Source organism: Eupeodes corollae, chromosome 2 (genome assembly GCF_945859685.1).
Source record: "Eupeodes corollae chromosome 2, idEupCoro1.1, whole genome shotgun sequence".
Lineage (NCBI taxonomy): Eukaryota > Metazoa > Arthropoda > Insecta > Diptera > Syrphidae > Eupeodes > Eupeodes corollae.
The window spans coordinates 81424773-81443541 of NC_079148.1; the positions used below are offsets into that span (position 1 = coordinate 81424773).

At 31.6% G+C, this 18769-nt stretch overlaps 1 protein-coding gene and 1 long non-coding RNA gene across 2 annotated transcripts in view; one reads left to right on the forward strand and one right to left on the reverse strand.

Moving 5' to 3' along the window:
• The window catches only part of LOC129944237 (uncharacterized), a 36030-nt gene that overhangs the window by 13390 nt on the left and 3871 nt on the right, over positions 1-18769 (forward strand). The window contains exons 3-6 of the mRNA XM_056053547.1: positions 10044-10255; positions 10314-10506; positions 10710-10823; positions 10912-11033. Coding sequence (XP_055909522.1) covers positions 10044-10255; positions 10314-10506; positions 10710-10823; positions 10912-11033 — 641 coding nt within the window. The remainder of the gene's footprint in view (positions 1-10043; positions 10256-10313; positions 10507-10709; positions 10824-10911; positions 11034-18769) is intronic.
• Positions 1518-18594, reverse strand: LOC129944240 (uncharacterized). The gene is made up of 3 exons (XR_008781409.1): positions 18225-18594; positions 1894-4238; positions 1518-1832 (listed from the first exon to the last, which is right to left on the reverse strand). It is a non-coding gene; the product is annotated as an uncharacterized LOC129944240 (long non-coding RNA).

An 18769-nucleotide genomic window follows, 5' to 3' on the forward strand; every position in this document is an offset into this window, starting at 1 on the left:
CAATTAATTATTTAATTATGTATCTCAAAAATGGCTGCATGGCTTTAAATTTAAAAATATGTTTTGGTAAACAGAATTATTTACACTTTTCTGACAGATATTTGTGTAATATTCGTCTCTAAACTGATTCATTATTACGGCCTTTCTAGAAATCCAATGAGGTAGTACAAGTACAAGTCATTTTGTGATTGAGTTCGTCGGAATCAATTGGATTTCGTGGATTTTACAGTTATCTGGCAGCATTTTTGCCTCGCTTTTCGTAAAGGTCATTACTCTAAGTAATTTGTTCCCAAGCTTATTTAATAAGAGGCCTTAGGTTAGGTTAAAGTGGCTGCGGTTTCAAAATCCACCCACTTAGGCCAAAATAAAAGGCTGATTGTGATACTAGTCGAACCATTTTGAGCTTTTTTAAAGCGAAGAAGATATTTTTAACTTCCATAGGATGTCATTGTAATGGGTCCGATTTGTCAAATTGAAAATTTTGACATTTCTCGACGTTTCAAGGTCCCTAGAGTCGAAATAAAAGATTTTTAGAAAGATGTCGTGCGTGCGTGTGTACGTACGTTTGTACGTCCGTACGTTCGCGACGTTTTTTTCGTCGTCCATAGCTCAAGAACCAGAAGAGATATCGACTTCAAATACATTTTGTTATACAGATTAATAAGGCAGAAAGGGCTCTCAAGAAAATTGTGTGGCAGTTCGAAAAAAGGTGAAAATTTTGGTTAACCCCAAATATCTTACGAACCAAAAACGCTAGAGACTTGAATAAAATTGTATTGTAACGTTATATCAAAGAAGTACCTATAATTTTTGAAAAAAAAAATCCATTTAACGGTTTTTTAATAAATCAAAGAAACTGAAGAAAAAAAAATTGACACCTCCTAAATTTTACAACTAAAATATGCTTTCATCTCCAAAACAATTTTGTGCAACGAAAATTATGTTTTTGATATCTGATAAAATTTTGAGAAAAATCGAATCGACAGTTTTTTTTTATAAAAAATAAAAATCTAATAAAAATATTTCTCAAAGTTGGTAAAAATTGAATATCGATTCAAATATCTTTTCAAAAACTTGAAATTGAGGCTTCAAACTTATTTTATCTTATAAGAAATATTGTTTTCAACATTCTGAAAAATGTTGAGAAAAATCGAATTGACAGTTTTTTTTACAAAAAAATAAAAACCAAAAAAAAAAATAATAAAAGTTGGTAAAAATTGATTTTCGACTCAAATATCTTTTCAAAACTTTGAGATATTGGCTTTAATTTACTTTTATCTTTCAAAAAATATTGTTGTCAACATTCAGTAAAATTTTGAAAATAATCGAATTGACAGTTTTATTACAAAAAACTAAAAACCGAAAAAAAAATTAACAAAAGTTGGTAAAAATTGATTTTCGACTCAAATATCTTTTCAAAAATTTGAGATAATAGCTTCTAACTAATTTTTACTTATAAGAAATATTGTTTTTAACTTTAGGACACATTTTGAGAAAAATCAAATTGACAGATTTCTTACAAAAAATAAAAACCTAACAAAAAAATTTATAAAAGTTGGTAAAAATTGATTTTCAACTCAAATATCTTTTCAAAAATTTGAAATATTGGCTTCAAACTAATTTTATATTATAAGAAATATTGTTTTCAACATTCGATAAAATTTTGAAAAAAATCGAATTGACAGTTTTTGTACAAAAAATAAAACTCTAAAAAAAAACAATACTAAAACTTGGTAAAAAAACTTATTTTATTTCACAGAAAATATTATTTTCGATATTCAGTAATTTGTATATAAAAATCCAACAGTCCGTTTTTTCATAAAAAATAAAATCTACAAAAAATATTACGCAAATTTGGTAAACATTGATACGAGTACATATGTATATACAAACTTTTAAGCGACAAATTGACAGACGGGATGGGAAGTTTTCAGTGTGGGTCGCATCCCAGCCTCTTTTTTGATATCCTTTTTAGCTAGTTCACTTCCTCTTCCATACAGCACCTGCAGAAGTCATTTGAGGCTACACCAAGATGTATTGCGTGTCAGACAGTGTCCCGTAAGGACACCTATTAGGGAGCTAATATGAAGTCTTTAGAGCGCTTTAGGTCCAGTGAAGGACATATGAGCTTTGTGGCTGCGCATGTTGGTTAATTATGCCACCTAGAGTTTGCTATCGCAAAAGCTGTCTCTTTGAGCACAAGTTTTCATGTAGCTATCGGTATAAACATCTTCTCCCATTCAGGTGAAATAGGCATGACGGTTCCATTTTTAGCGAGTTCATCGGATCTACAATTTCCCGTGATGTCTCTGTGGCCCGGCACCCAACATAGGTGAATGGTAAATTGCTGCGCCATCTCCATAAGAGACGATCGACAATCGAGAGCCGTTTGAGATTTGGTTGAGAGAACCTCTTTGATCACTAAAATTTCGGCTTGGAAGACGCTACAATGATTAGGCGGCCGCAATGAGATGCTTAGATTAAGCTTTTTTGAGTACACACCACTACCATACCAACTTCCTCATTTATCTTGAATCCATCTGTACAAAAATGAATGAATCAATATGAGGCCTTACTTGGAAGATTTCCTCTGCTCTGCAAATAATATGAATCAACCTACTTATCTATGTATATTATTTCTTACGTGAGCTCTATATAAGAAATAAGAAAATAAATAAATGCCTTAGGACATCGATAAAATAATAAAATTTCTGCAATTTAATAAAACACAAACATCTTTAATTTAAAAGCATTTACTGTTTTTATTTAAAGGACCACCTTTACATACCACAAGCACCCATCCAAATGCTTTTTATACGATAGACACAACCATGATATAATTGCCAAATGTTTTCATCTGACTTAAAGCATTTATTTAACCTTTATGATAAAAATTACGTGTAGACTGGCTCTTATTTTTTCTGTCACAGACTAACAAATGTATTGAAGGTAAAATTCCATTAGTGACGTAAAAACTATTAATTGAATTTTGTATCTTAACATCTATGTATTTTACTGTAGGTATGCCATCGGTCGGCTCTAAGCGGCTTTCAATATGATTTGCCATAACATATTGGAGACGTAGAAATCTAATGTCACGAATTAGTCATGACAAATACAATTCTCACATTCCCATCGGAATTATTTTATTTCACAACTCATTGCCTGATTTCTAGTTTTTTTGTATATCCTCTAATTAGTTATTGTAATGCATTTATACTCATTGCTATGTAGCATGCTTACAAAACTAATCATAGCAATGCATTGGATTACCCTTTTACTAATTTGATTTTGCAGTCAATAAATTTAAATAAAAGTAAAGTTTAGTTTTCTGTTCTGGTATTTCTATTTCAAAGCACGAAACGTTTTCAAATTGTTTATTTAACTTTTTCGTATTGAAATAATACATACAGTCCCTGGCCATATTATTAGACGCACTGCAGAATTTGTATGATTATTAGATTATTCGGAATAGAAAGTAGTTTCTATTCTGCATTCAAAACAATTTAAATGCATTACAATATTCGAAAACCTGATTAAAATAGCTGGAAATTAAGATTTTGCATAATATCTTAAGTGCGTCTAATAATATGGCCGAGACTGTACATACATACATATGTACGTTAATAGGAATTATTTTCTTTCCCTTTTTCAAATGATTAACAACGAAATGCATTTAATTTGAGAATATTTTTGTAATTCTTTGTAATGAATTACATACAAATCTATAGCCTCAGTTAAAAAAATATAAAAATGCTTTTTATAAACATAAACAAAGTTGAATAAAGCATACATGCTTAATTGCATAAATTAAATATTATTTTTTGTTTTTTTAATATAGGTAAGTAAGCGAACTTAAAATCAAGGGACTATAAAAGCTTTTAAACTGTACTTAGATTTTGTGGAATGCATTTCTGGCGTTTCTTTATACTTTCCTTCCCACTCAGTCTAGTAATCTTAACCTTATAATAATTTTGTCTACAAGTTTTCTTCTATCCAAAGAAATGACTAAATGGGTAATTTTATCAGCCATATTCTGTTAAACGTTGACATGCAAACTTGTGTTTTGCTATCCGCCGGATAGGTCAAAAAATGGCAGGAACTTCGTAATACATTTAATTTACAATTAGGTTCTTCTTAGGTTTGGTTGAAGTGGCTGTCCGTAATGTCCGTAATGGAGTAGGACACATTAAGGCCCATTGTCCATGTGCATCTTGTTGATTTGTTATTCCTATTTGCTATTTTGAAAAAAAAAAAACGTTAGAAGTACTAGAAAAAAATGTGTTTTGTTATTGATTCATTTGAGTCCTTTATTAATAAGTTTAAATTGATTTTCTTAACTGAAATTTGGATTTATCAATATGAAAAATATCGTTTTATTATTCCTGTTAACTTTGTATATACTAAATGTTACAATAGTTATGCTACATGTGGTATTGCTTGGTTTAGAAATGAAAGTTTAAATTTTGATTGCTATAGCCGCTAGCTTTGTGAATGCAACAAATTAAAGTCACTTTATCTCAGTTAAGGTAGTCATTTACAATTGAGGAATTTTAACAATAAACATATTTGCATAGGTATGTTATGTATGAATGTATTCCCTTATTTATCTTGTTAGTTGTCATGCCATGTTTTTCTTTAATGAAAAATGCTGATTTTAAGACACCAAAAAGTGTTTTTGACCTACTCCCCTTTTCTTAGAAAAACTGATTTTTGAAAGTTATCCTACTCGTGCAAAGCATCCGTTTGTAGAAAAAATGATAAATGTGTCTTTTTATCTCAAATGGGAAGGGCAATTGGGCTTACCAATGAAAGTGTTTCTATGAAAACCAAGCCAAAAAAACTCAACTGCATTGCCCTTTTCTAACAAAACCTAAGGGGACTTCGTAGTAAGACTGCTGAAGTTTTTCTTAACTCCCAATCATTTCCACATTACATTTTCATTTTGACATAAACTTGGCTTAATTCAAGCTTTTCCGACACTGAACTTTTCAGTCAAGAGTTCGAAGTTTACAGAAATGATCGTCATGTTGCCAATGCAAAGGATTTAGGTGGAAGTGTCCTCATAGCGGTAAAAAATACACATTTATATTTTCTTGTGTATCTTTTCTATTTGAACTATCAATTGAACTGGTCTGTGTAAGGATAATGGTACAGACTAAGCATTATTCACATGAGCACGACCAACGAATATTCGTCGATTTTGACATTTTTTTTCACATGAGAGTTTTTAATTCGTCGCGAATAAAGTTTGACTTTGACCACCGCAACCAAAACAAGAATGATTTTTTTAAGGTTAAGTACAATTCGTATCAACTTGATTTTTTTTCGCGACGAATAAATTTGTTTTCTTAAATTTATTAATATATGATATTGAAAAGTAAAAGTATGCATCATAAATCAAATAGAAGCTATATTGCTATCGTTTTGTTAAGAATTTGTGTGGAAATATGTCTTCAAACGCATATAAACTCACACTTTGTAAGTCATTCGTCGTTCGTTGGTCGCGCTCATGTGAATGCTGCTTAAGACCATTTTCATTTTAAATGTTTAAATTCCTCCAAAAAGTTTGGAGTGAGTCTGTTTATAACAAACTCTCCTTGGCATTAGACTTTTTAATTAATTTGTCCTGCTCTGACACTAATATTTTACTTTTAGGTGATTTTAATTAACCACACAAAGCTTCTCTTTGAATTTAAAGATTCAGGTGTTCATATCTGTTCCAACTTAGAATTTACAAATCACATTAATTTTATTGTCAATACAGCAAGTTCTATGCTTAGTTTTATAAAACACTGGGCAAAGGAGTTCAATTTTACTCTTTCTTTGTACACAATTGTCATGTTCGTCCTCATATTGAATATGCTTTGCAGGTACATATGAACTCCCTATTAGGAAATTCATATATAACGTATCGTATTAATTCAACATAATTTTATTCGCTTTGCCCTAAGGGGTCTTCCTTGGGATAATCCTTATGATCTTCCTCCCTATGAACATTGTATTCTGCTTCTTCAAATGCATTCTCTCCATTAAAGACGTGTTAATGACTTAAAATTTCTTCATCAACTTATTAATGGTGAAATTGATGCACCTTATTTTCTATCTTGTGTACATTTGAATAAGCTAGGTGGAACTCATCACCTGGGGTGGAATCGGCTAAGGTGATTTTTGATTGTCACCTTTGTGATCATAAAAAGTGATCAAACTAATTTTTGCGTTTTTTTGTTTAGAGTTTGGTATCACTTTAAAAGAAATTCACTGACGTTTGTAACAATTTCAGTGGTTGTATTCAAAAACCGATCTGAAGCTATCCGGATTAGTATGTAATTATAAGTTTTGATGTACCAAGTAGCCACGATGATGTTCTGCCTGCACAATAGTCAGCATTTAACTTTTCTCGATGAGCACTCTATCTCCATACAAAGCTGTCGTGAGCACTCCCGCCATATTTTGCATTTATTGCCAGAAAAAATTAATGAATCAAAAAATTGACTCCCATCAACGCAGCCGATTACTAGGAAACAAATAATAAAATAAGAAACAAGTAATAAAATTAGTTTAATTTTACTAAGAAACAAAATCCTGACTATATGAATTTGATATTTTTTGTGTAAGTGGGCACAATTTCTCCTCCATTTGTTTTAAGGTCAAAGAAATAACCTCACAAATAGTACTTTGGCCCATTGGAACAGACCAGTCAGCTCCAAATTGCCTTTGGTAGCCACCAACTCCAAGTCACGGCTAATCGAAGAATAGGGGGAATGTGTGTTGACCGCATATATAGCACATATGCGTACTTACTTTGGACTTGGAAGATCAAGAATGTTTATTTTATTGCGGAGGTTAATCCTCAAGAGCCGGACATTTCTATTACGATTAATATAATGTAAAATCAAAGGCACAAACACATTCATATTGTCTTGGAATTTCAGCAACTAAAAATAAAAATCAATTTCGAATGAAAGTGACAACTAAAGAGCTTTCACCAGAAAAAGTCACCAAATCGTGATTGTCACCGGTGACTATCACCTTACACAGACCGAATTTGTTGATTGTGACTGTCGCCTATCACAAATCACCTTACCCGATTCCACCCCTGTATACATTTGATTTTATACATAAAGACCTCCATAGAACTAACTACGGGAAGAATGGAGCTTTAAATCGAATGAGTATTTTATATAACTTAAACAGTTTATCGATAGATTTAAATCTAAATTAGGTGGGATTAAAATCATTGTTTAGAACCAGTGCTCCACTATAGTTAATGTCTTTATTTTATTTTTTGTTATGTAATAGTTCATGTTAAATGTTAGATATGTTTTATATTTTGTGCGTGTGTTAGGCTTTAATTCTATTATTTTCTTACTAACAACTAACACATGCACTTATGATGAGCCTCTGAAAGTAGTTTGAAGTTGGCTATAAGCTAACTACTTTCTGAATAAATTCTGAAGTGTAAGGTACAAATTTAAAAGCAACCGTTAAGCATTGTTGTGTTTTGTTTTGGTTTTGTATGAAAGCATCAAGAGTTGGAAACCTGCATTGTGTACGTCAACATCCTAAAATCGAATTTTCATGCTGGTGCCGATTGACTTGGTGATGGTTTCCAATTTTACCAAGATAACGATCTTACAAACTGCGTTCGTGGCTGCTGTATAACTGTAAGAAAGTTGAGATACCTCTGCAATCGCTAGGCATTAATCTTATTGAAAATGTATGAAGTTATTTAGAGGACCGGATAAGACTGCATCATATTTCCATTACAAATGATCTTAAACGTCATTACTACAACGGCCAAGTTAAAAAGCGAACTACTCAGACTGAAATTCACACCGCATAGACCCGATTTACCACTGGGTTGTACTATTTGCAACTATCAGGAAAAGACTTTTTATAAGAGGAACAAGTTCTAAGTATGCTGAATGAGATGGATGACTCCAAACTGTATAACTATTGCAACGTTGCGTTACGATATAGATCCAGAATAATGAGTGAAGACTTCTGATGTGTTAAACTTGCTACTCATTTGGCTTTTTGAAAATATTGTTTCTACAGTCCTACAGTCCTGTGTGAACTAGGGCCTCACCCAACAAACTTCTCCATCTAGCTCGGTCCATAGCTAGATGTCTCCAGTTTCGCGCTCCAAGTTGGGTGAGGTCACTTTTCACTTGTGCGCGCCACCTGATTCGCTGTCTTCCTCTACTGCGCTGTCCTGTGGGTGTAGATTCGAATAATTTCAGGGCCGTACATCTCATCGTTCCATCTTCTCCTCCACTCCCCTTCGATGCATACGGGACCATAGATCACACGAAGAACTTTTCTCTCGAACCGACCTAAGGTGCTTTCATCCGCTTTTGTGATAGTCCATGCTTCTGCACCGTATAGCAGGACGGGGATGATGAGGGTCTTATATAGCGACACTTTGGCCCCTCGAGAGAGGACTTTACAACTCAATTGCTTTCTTAGCCCAAATAAACAGCGGTTAGCAAGAGTTATTCTGCATTTGATCTCAGCGCTCGTGTTGTTTTCTGCGTTTACAGCGGAGCCTAGGTAGACGAAGTCCTTGACTACCACAAAGTTACGTCTGTCGATGTTGACGTTTTGACCAAGACGCCGGTGTTGTATGTCCTTTATTGACGACAGCATGTACTTTGTTTTGCCCTCATTAACCGTTAAACCCATTTTTGCTGCCCCTGCCTCAATACTTACAAAAGCCCCATTGACATCACGCTGAGTTTTTCCGATTATGTCAATGTCATCAGCATATGCTAGTTATTGGACAGACTTTTAAAAGATAGTGCATCACCTTGTCTAAAACCTTTTTTGACATCGAAAGGTTCTGTTAAGTTGTTTCCAACCTTTCTCCATGGTCATTCTGCACAAACGGACGAGTTTGGCTGGGATGCCAAAACTAGACATGACTCTATACAGCTCGTCCCTGTAAATGCTGTCATATGCGGCCTTGATATCGATAAAAAGATGGTGGGTGTCGGTTTGGTGTTCTTGGGTTTTTTCAAGGATATGCCGTAATGTGAATATTTGCTCGACTGTGGACTTTCCTGGTCTAAAACCACACTGATAAGGACCTATCAGGTTGTTGACGATGGGCTTTAGACGTTCATATATTACGGTAGAGAAGATTCTATAGGCGATATGATAGCTAATAACAGTAATTTTATTTATTTTAGTTGTCAATGGTCAGCGTTGACATAAATATTTATGTAACAATTGTAAAATTAATCTTTGAGCAATAAAAATAATCAATTATTTGTCTATCTACATATTTATATCTTTCATCTAAAAAAGGTGCTGCTCGAAGAGTTAATCTAAATACCACCCTCTTACTACGAGAAATTGGTCAGATATTTGCCAAATAGGTTAAAGACTGTTGAAGACAATAATAACTTCAAACATAACATTAATTATTGTTTGTTTTTAAAGCATCGTGTATGAGCTGATATAAATGTTTTCTTATTCTATGATCTAAAACTTCAAAAGATATGGACTAAACAAAATTTCCCCATTTTTCGATATTCTAACTTTTTATATTTTATTTCCATACATAAAACTAGTCCTAACGGCATATTGATTTTAAATTATTTGTTTATTCAAATCATGATTACGTATTAATAATAATATAACTTCATTCACTTCAAAATCAGATTTTCAGAAAAACTTAAAACTACATAAACAAATCTGGGCTATTTAAGCGAGCTATTGAAATTGAAAAAAAAACTTCCCAATCATTTTTTTAAATAGAATCCCTTATATTAAAGTAATATTTATAGACCGCAACCGATTATGAAAATCTCTAGAAATAAAACTGTTTTCGCATTCAATTGAGATGGCTAATAAAAAATAAATGATAACTAATAAAAACAAGTTTTTTTTTCTCAAAATAAAATTATTGCCCAACACTATGCAGCATGCGTGCATGATAATGTTAATTTGTACTATTTTAATATGGCAGTAGAGGCCATATTTCAATTTCAAGAAATTCAATAGAATATAATCGATTATTAATTTTTTATTTACAGAGACTCCAAAATCAAATCGATTCAAATGATCCTGTCCGTTCAAAGTTTGAATCAAAGATTCCTGTGTGCACATCTTATATATTGGCTTCTTTGCAATATCAGAACAGAATATCAAATTACCATCAACTTGTAATGGAAATGTGCTTAATGTTGTTTAAATCAGCTCAGGCATTTACTATGCGGAATATAGCAAATTTAGATATAGAACTTATGTAGGTTCTTTTTATGTTTTATGATATTGGTACTAAAAACTATGTCTACTACTTTTAGCTCGCAACTGTGGATGCCAGTTGAGTTTGTTGGAGATTATATTACTCAAAGACTGTGTCTTAAATTAATTGTTGCCGTTTTAGAGCATTTAAGCGTAGAAGAAAGGAAAAAAAAAGTTTCTGATGCAAAATTAGAACAAGAAATAGAACATTTGATATTAAAACTTTCCGCAAAACCAAATTATTTTGAAGAAGTAAGTAAAGAAGAGTTTAATATCCACAATTCAAATTTGTTTGTATCGATTTTCTTACGTTTTTTATTATGTAGGTACTTATTATTTCCACAGCCGAAATTCAACAATAACACAGAATAAGGAACTTTAAAAAACTTAATTCTATCTTTCAAAGCTACTCATTATCATCGCCTCTTACATAATCTTTGTTTTTTTCTTTCAAGGTTTCCAGAGAATTATTAAACGTGTTTAACATGAATTTTTGCAAAAATTGTACTGTTTTTTCGATTTATTGTACTAAAGCTCTGTTTGGAAGTTGTGAACTTTATAAACCCGCAGTAAGTACATTTAATCTATTTATTATTATTAAATTTAAAATTCATTCTTTACTGTAAATTTAATTTCATTAATTTATTATTGTTTTAGAATGTTTCTAATTTTTGGATAGATTTTAACTATACGTCAAAGAGTGTTTCATTGCTTTGTCAATTAAGTGAAAGAAAACAAGAAGAATTTTATATAAAACTAAAAATTGATAAGCTTCAAATGTAAGTACGATATTAGTTAAAAATTATATAAATACACTCATATGCACATGCAACCAACCACAGAAATTCTGTTAATTAAAAAAACTCTAAGATTAGACTACATTGGATGTTACAAATGTTAAAAGCAAACTTTGAGAAAAAATATGATTATCAAAGAATTTAAAAAAAAGGATGCCACCCACATTCGTGTCTATCTGTCGATATAACTATAAGTTTTACAAAATTTTAATAAAATGAAATGCCGCATAGTATTCCTTATGACCGTCCTGAAAACTGATAAAAAAGTTCTATCCCAACCACAAGAAAAGTAATATTTATTTTTTTTTTTATTCAGTGCATTATTTTTTTCTTACTTTACATTTTTTAAATACCACGACTACAAGTGAATGAGTTCCATAATTGTTTTTGCAGGAATATTTTATATTACTTGTGCCAAGACATAAGTAGAAGAAAATTACTATAACTGTTGGACTTCTTAGAGAAAAAAATTATTTAACATTGAATTTCAATGCAAAATGTGAAAACAAATAATTTTTGAAAAATTTAAATCATAGCTGGAAAAAAATGCATGAATACCTAAGTGGCCAACTATTTTAAAAATATGCGCGTTAAATGCAGGTTTCAAAATGGTATTACTTATTATTATATCAAGATTCACAGATTTTTGATTTATTGGCTGTTTCCACGATGTTGTCCTAATGATAAATCCAAGCTTACAACTTCTAGGGCCGAATGCATTATTGATAAAAATGTCAAAAAAGTGCAAAAAAACGGTTACATTTTCGAGCTTGTTTTGAATTTTACCTATTCTATTGGGCTTCAACAAACCCATAAAATATTTTGTTAGTTTCTATTAGTTTATTTGTTATTTTGTTTAAACAAAAATTTCACTTAGTTAGAAAAGAAAAACAAAAATAGATAATTTTTTAATATTTTTTCTTTCCACCAACTCTTATACAGGTTTTGCACCTCCGAATAAATGAACGTCTTAGTGAACGTGCAAGGTTTCGCTCAGAAATTTATGATGCAGCTGCCTCCACACTTTTTCTTAGCTCCTCTAAAGACTTGATCGGCTTGCTGTATACGATTTCCTTAATGCATCCCCAATAAAAAAAAATCAAGTGGATTTAGGTCTGGTGAACGGGGTGGCCATAAAATTGATCCCAGACGTCCTATCCATCTGCCTGGATATCTGGCATTTAAATATTCCCGCACAGGCACAGCATAGTGTGCTGGGCAACCATCATTTCCAAGCCAATGGGTTTCCTTTAGTTCTTGAGGCACTTTTTCCAGCAAGGTTGGGAGATCATTTTGGAGGAACTCCAAATAACCTTGCCCAGTTAAAATCTCCGGCAACTCAAAGGGTCCAATTATTTTCCCATTGAGAATCCCAGTCCAATAGTTTATTTTGAATTGTTACTGGGACCTGTCTTCCCTCATGATGTTTGGGTTTTGTAGTGCCCAGAAGTGGAAATTATGGAGATTAGTGTAGCCATCTTCTTTAAATGTCGACTCATCGCTCCAAAGAATTTTGTCAAAAAACTGCGGATCTTTTTCAATTTTCATTATCATTTGTCGACAAAAACTCATTTTCGTTTCAAAATCTTTGGGCTGGAGAGTTTGCACCCGTGATATGTGAAACGGATGATATTTATATTTACTTACACATTACGCGCAGTCGTCTTTCCGATTCCAATGTGTCGTGCTATTGCTCGGATTGATACTGTAGGATCTCGGTCAAGTTCCGCAAGCACTAAGTCTTCGGTATCTCCTCGAGGGGGTCGTCCCACGTCAGCACCACCAACATAACCAACACCACTACCAGGCAGCCTTCCTTCGGAGAAACAGCTATGGACTCTAATAAACACTCGATAATCCGGATGACGTGCGTTAAGGTACCTTTCCTTATACAGAGTCGCAGCTTCGTTTGCGTTGCCTTTGCACTCTCCATAAATGAAATGCATGTTGGCATATTCTTGTGCAGAATACAGAATACGTGGCATCGAAAAAGTTCAATCAAACGTCTTAATATCAAAAAGCTTGTTCAGGAAAACAGCTATTCAGACCGTTAATTTTTCTGAAGAATAAACAATAAAAACTATATAAATAAGTGTTAGTCGTGGTCTTAATTATGAATTAAGATCAAATTACAAAAACTTTTATTCAAAATTTAAAAACTTACGATTTTATTCGTTCTCACTTTCTCAGGATCTTACAATTTACTATTCAAAACACCCAATTAAAATTGAATCAGAAGACATGGGGATCGTCTCGAAACCTACCGCGTGCTGTTGTAATGTGTTTCTTCCTTTCTGTTGTTCTTTCTTTTCTATCCTTCTGTCTTGAATTAATGTCTTGTGTTGTTATCACCTTACATAGCCTAGTTGCTCAAGGTGCTGTGTTCTCTACTCTGCACATTTATGTGCAGAGTAGTGTGATATGTTATGTAATGTAATGAATCAGAAGACTTTTTGTTTGGAGATAACAAATAAACTAATAATAACCAACAACATCTTTGATGGGTTTGTTAAAGCCCAATAGAATAGGTAAAATTCAAAACAAGCTCGAAAATGTAACCGTTTTTTGCACTTTTTTGACATTTTTATCAATAATGCATTCGGCCCTAGAAGTTGAAAGCTTGGATTTATCATTAGGACAACATCGTGGAAACAGCCAATAAATCAAAAATCTGTGAATATTGATATAATAATAAGTAATACCATTTTGAAACCTGCATTTAACGCGCATATTTTTAAAATAGTTGGCCACTCAAGTATTCATGCATTTTTTTTATACCAGCTATGATTTAACTTTTTCAAAAATTATTTGTTTTCACATTTTACATTGACATTCAATGTTAAATAATTTTGTCCCTAAGAAGTCCAACAGTTATAATAATTTTTTTCTACATATGTGTTGGCACAAGTAATGTAAAATATTCCTGCAAAAAAATGATGGAACTTGTAGTCGTGGTATTCAAAAATGTAAAGTAAGAAAAAAATAATGCACTGAAAAAAAAATAAATATTACTTTTCTTGTGGTTGGGTTATAGAACTTTTTTTATCAGTTTTTAGGACGGTCATAAAGTATACTATGCGGCATTTCAGGGTTATCCATTACTTACGGGACACCCTGTATATTAAAAATATATTCATGTAAAAATGACAGTTCTAATGGTCACCTCTTTAGGAACTGTTTTGAGTTGATGTGATGATAAATTCCTTAAAATTAGAATGGCATTTTATGTAACGTAAACATACACAACCATTTCAAAAAAGGTGAGTTACAATAAGATTTAATTTCAATTTACATATTTGTACATAAAAGTGTCATTTTAGTTCAGCGAACATTGAAGTTCACTTGAAAATCAATAATTTAAGTATAATAAACAAATTATTTCAATTTTGGTTAAAGTCTAGAAGGAAAGATTGGGCAGGTTCAGGCAACATAAAGCACTTCATTTGCAGTCAACTTCATTCTTTGAACGTAAATTTTGACCAAGTCAACTAGTTAGCTTTCCAAGTGTCAATAATTTCAAATTCAGAACTTAAAAACAGACCTCTACTTTAAGTTCATAGTACAAGAACTACCAACAAAATTATTGTTTACAAAACAATCCTCAGACAAGCAACAAATCCATTACGATTTGTCTTTTGTATTGTAAAGAAATATTACTTATTAACTTCCCATTAGAATTATTGTAATGGGTCCGATTTGTCAAATTGAAAATTTTGACATTTCTCGACGTTTCAAGGTCCCTAGAGTCGAAATAAAAGATTTTAGAAAGATGTCTGTGCGTGCGTGTGTACGTACGGTGGTACGTCCGTACGTTCGCGATGTTTTTTTCGTCGTCCATAGCTCAAGAACCAGAAGAGATATCGACTTCAAATAAATGAAAACCTAATGATTTAAGTTTTTTAAGAGTATTGTGTCGTTGACTCTATCGAACGCTTTCGAAAAGTCAGTGTAGACAACATCTACTTGACTTCCATTTTCAACTGCATTCACACAGAAATTCGTTAATAACGTCAGATTTGTTGCAGTAGATTTCCCACTAACAAACCCATGTTGAAACGGCGATATAAAATCTTTAACGGCTTCATATATTCTCTTTTTAACTAAAGATTCAAAAACTTTTGGAATTAATTGAAGCTTAGCAATGGGCCTATAGTTTGCTATAGATTGCTTAGACCCCGATTTAAAAATCGGAGTTATATACGAGCTTTTCCAATAGTCAAGAAAGACACCTTCGCTTAGAGATAAATTGAAAATATAAACAAGAGGCTTGGATAGATTTGATTTGCAATTTTTTAAAAACAATGCAGGAATATTATCTGGAGGCAAACTTATACTGCCATCAAGACTACCTAGTTCCAAGAGAACTTCGTACTCTGTTAGTTCTATGTGCCCCATATTTGTTATAGCGTTAATATTATCCATAACATTTTCAGAGTTAAATGAATTGATCTTAAAATTTGATTGGAAAAATGATGCAAATAAACCACAAATTGTCTTTAAATCACAACTTTCAGTTTCATTATAGTTCATACAAGTTGGAATACCATAAGTTTTTTTAGAATTTATATATTGCCAAAAACACCTCGAATTCGTTTTTATCTTTGATTCAAGTAACCATAGATATTGACTATGTAAGAATTTCTTTAAAAATTCATACTCTCGACGCATACGGCAATAATCGCTTCGACAGCTAGAATTAAGTTTACTTTTTTTTTGCATATTCATCATTGCATTCCTTAAACGCGATAAACTCTTGCTATACCAAGGAGGTTTACAATTCTTCTTTATTCGTTTGACAGGTACTTAACTAGAAATTACATATTTTAAAACTCCAAAAAAATTTGCATAGTTCTGAGTAACATTATGATTACATAAGAATGAACTCCAATTGATATCACTCAAATAATTATTAACGCTGCCATAATCAGACTTATTGAAATCAAATCCGTAAATACTTAAATCTTTACTTTTACAATTAATCCTATAAAAAGAAATAAAATCAATAGAAAATTTTAAGGCACTATGGTGAACATCATTTTTTCATTATTTAATAATGGAAATTCTTCTTTATATAAACAAACATTAAGTTCTTCATGAACAAAGACTAAATCTAAAATTCTATCAAAAGTGTTCACAACATTATTAATTTGAAAACAATTTAAAGCTGACATTGTGTCTAATACAACAATTTCGCTTTCACTTAATACATTAAAGGGAAGTAATGCTTTATCATCGTCAGAATAAATCCACTTAATTCTATTCAAATTGAAATCTCCTAAAACAACGATGTAAGAATTAGAATTTAATTCACTTCCTATTGTTTGAACATTATTTACAAGAGCATTATAAATATCTAAGTCTGAATTCAGAGGAATATATATTTATAAAAAACATAATTTTTTCGAAACCATAACAATTTAGTATCACGTCCCAATGTATAAAATAAAATTTAGTTGAGTCGCTAGTGTTATTGGTTCGAGGGATATTTCGGGACAACAAAGTTTTTTTAATTTTTTTTTGTAAGTCCTTTCACAAAATTTGGTGCTATTATCTGTTTACACAAATTATGTAAAGCCGATATCCTTACAGGTTTTTGAAATATGGCCGACGAATAAAGGTATCATCTCTCATAAATATTGATTTACATTAAATGACCTTGAAAAATGTCAACATTTTCAACTCGACAAGTCAGACAATAACTTCCTACGGAAAATTAACAAGTTTTTGAAATACTTGAGATAATTTCAAGTGAAGTTTTGAAGACTTTGTTGTTAAGAAAGTGGTTAAATTATTGCAAAAATTAAATTTAATTGGTGTTTGGCGTTGTAACCTCGTTAAGCCGGTTTGATAGCTGACAATCTGATAAGATGTCCATGTCCTGAATATCCCACTGAACGACATTGTGCGTTTAGATATAATTAAAAAAAAAAAAAAAATACACAGTTGTATGACCAAAAATAGCAGTGTTGGTGTAGGTTTTCCACGGGTAAATTCAGATTTTTTCTTGACGCATGGAACACGATTAGAATAGTTTTTTTTGTTTTGTTAATGGGATTTTTTTTGTAGTTAGTGCGATGAACTGCCATGCCAAAGGTCTTGTCATGAAAAAGTGCTTTCTCAAACTAGCCGTTCGGATTCGGCTTAAAAAAAAACTGTAGGTCTCCTCTATCCCTGACAACAGTACTCGCAAGCAGGAATGGTTGGTAGTTGTAAGTCACTAGGTCACTAGTTCTCAACGGACTGTTGCGTCACCCAATTTATTTATTTTATGTTAACGCGATTTTTAACCGAAAACCAATTTTTACCAATTTAAGTAGCATTTGCGTACTATTTTTTTAGATTAAAATTTTTTATAAAAAACTTACTGATGGATTTTATAAAAATTTTCTGAATATAAAACAATATTTTCTTTGGGATAAAATTAGTTTGAAGCCAATATTTTAGATTTTTAAAAAGCTATTTCAGTCCAAAGTAAGTTTGTATCCAGTTCTAGTGTTACTTTTTTTTTAAACTGTCAATTCGATTTTTCTCAATATTTTACCAGATACTAAAGCGTTTTTCTTCGTTGCGTAAAATTGTTTTCGATATAGTATCATTTTTTGTTAATAAAAATATACTTGTTTGTTTTCACGTTACAATATATAATTATACATTTTAGTTAAGGTCGCTAGCGTTATTGGTTCGTGAGATATTTAAGGTTTACCAAAATTTTCATTTTTTAAAATTGCTATGGTAAAAAATCACCCACACAATTTTTGTGAGAGTCTATTCTGCAGTATTATCTGTATAACAAAATGTATTTATTTGAATTCGATATCTATACTGGTTCTTGAGTTATGGACGACGAAAAAAACTTCGCGAACGTACGACCGTTCACAGGCACGCACAGACATCTTAAAAATCTTTTATTTAGACTCTAGGGACCTTGAAACTTTGAGAAATTTTCAACTCGAGAAATCGGACCGATTACAATAACTTATATGGGAAGTAAATAAATCAATTTATTTTGCACCATGAATTTAAAAATAATTTTGGAAGGTAATACAAAATGTTTATTAACTAATATCGTATGCCAATTTTATTAAATTAATAATGGTTTGTGGAATAATAATTACTTTTAATGGATACTTTGCTTCTACAACGCATTGAGCCAACCAAAATCCGACACCTCACCTGTTTCTTACAACTGTCCACAAATCTTCGAAATTTTTTGGTTACGCAAATGGAAATCATTTTTAACATCCCCTTACAATTTTTCAACGGAATAAACCATTTAATATTTTTTTTGTTGAAAATTTGATATTGATTTTTGGTAGATTTAACTTTATGTATTAGTTTGAATGAAGTACATATATTTGTTGATGGAAGTGACCTTTACAAAGTGATGAAAATATTAATGACGGGCTTTAGGTCAATAAAAACACAATTATTTATGTTGTCACGACGACGGCTACTTGTTACATGAATATTGCACTTAAGAATAAAATCATTTTGTTCACAACAATTTTTACAAAAATTAAAAAATTAGACCTAACTAGGTACACAAACTTCAACTGACAAGTCAAGTATATATATATACTCAAGTATATATATATATATATATATATATATTAAAGATATTTTAAATACAATTGTAAGTGCAAATAAACACAAAATTAACAATATTAATTCTGTAGCCGGTTTGCTAACAATAGTTCTGCAATTTACGCTGAACGGAT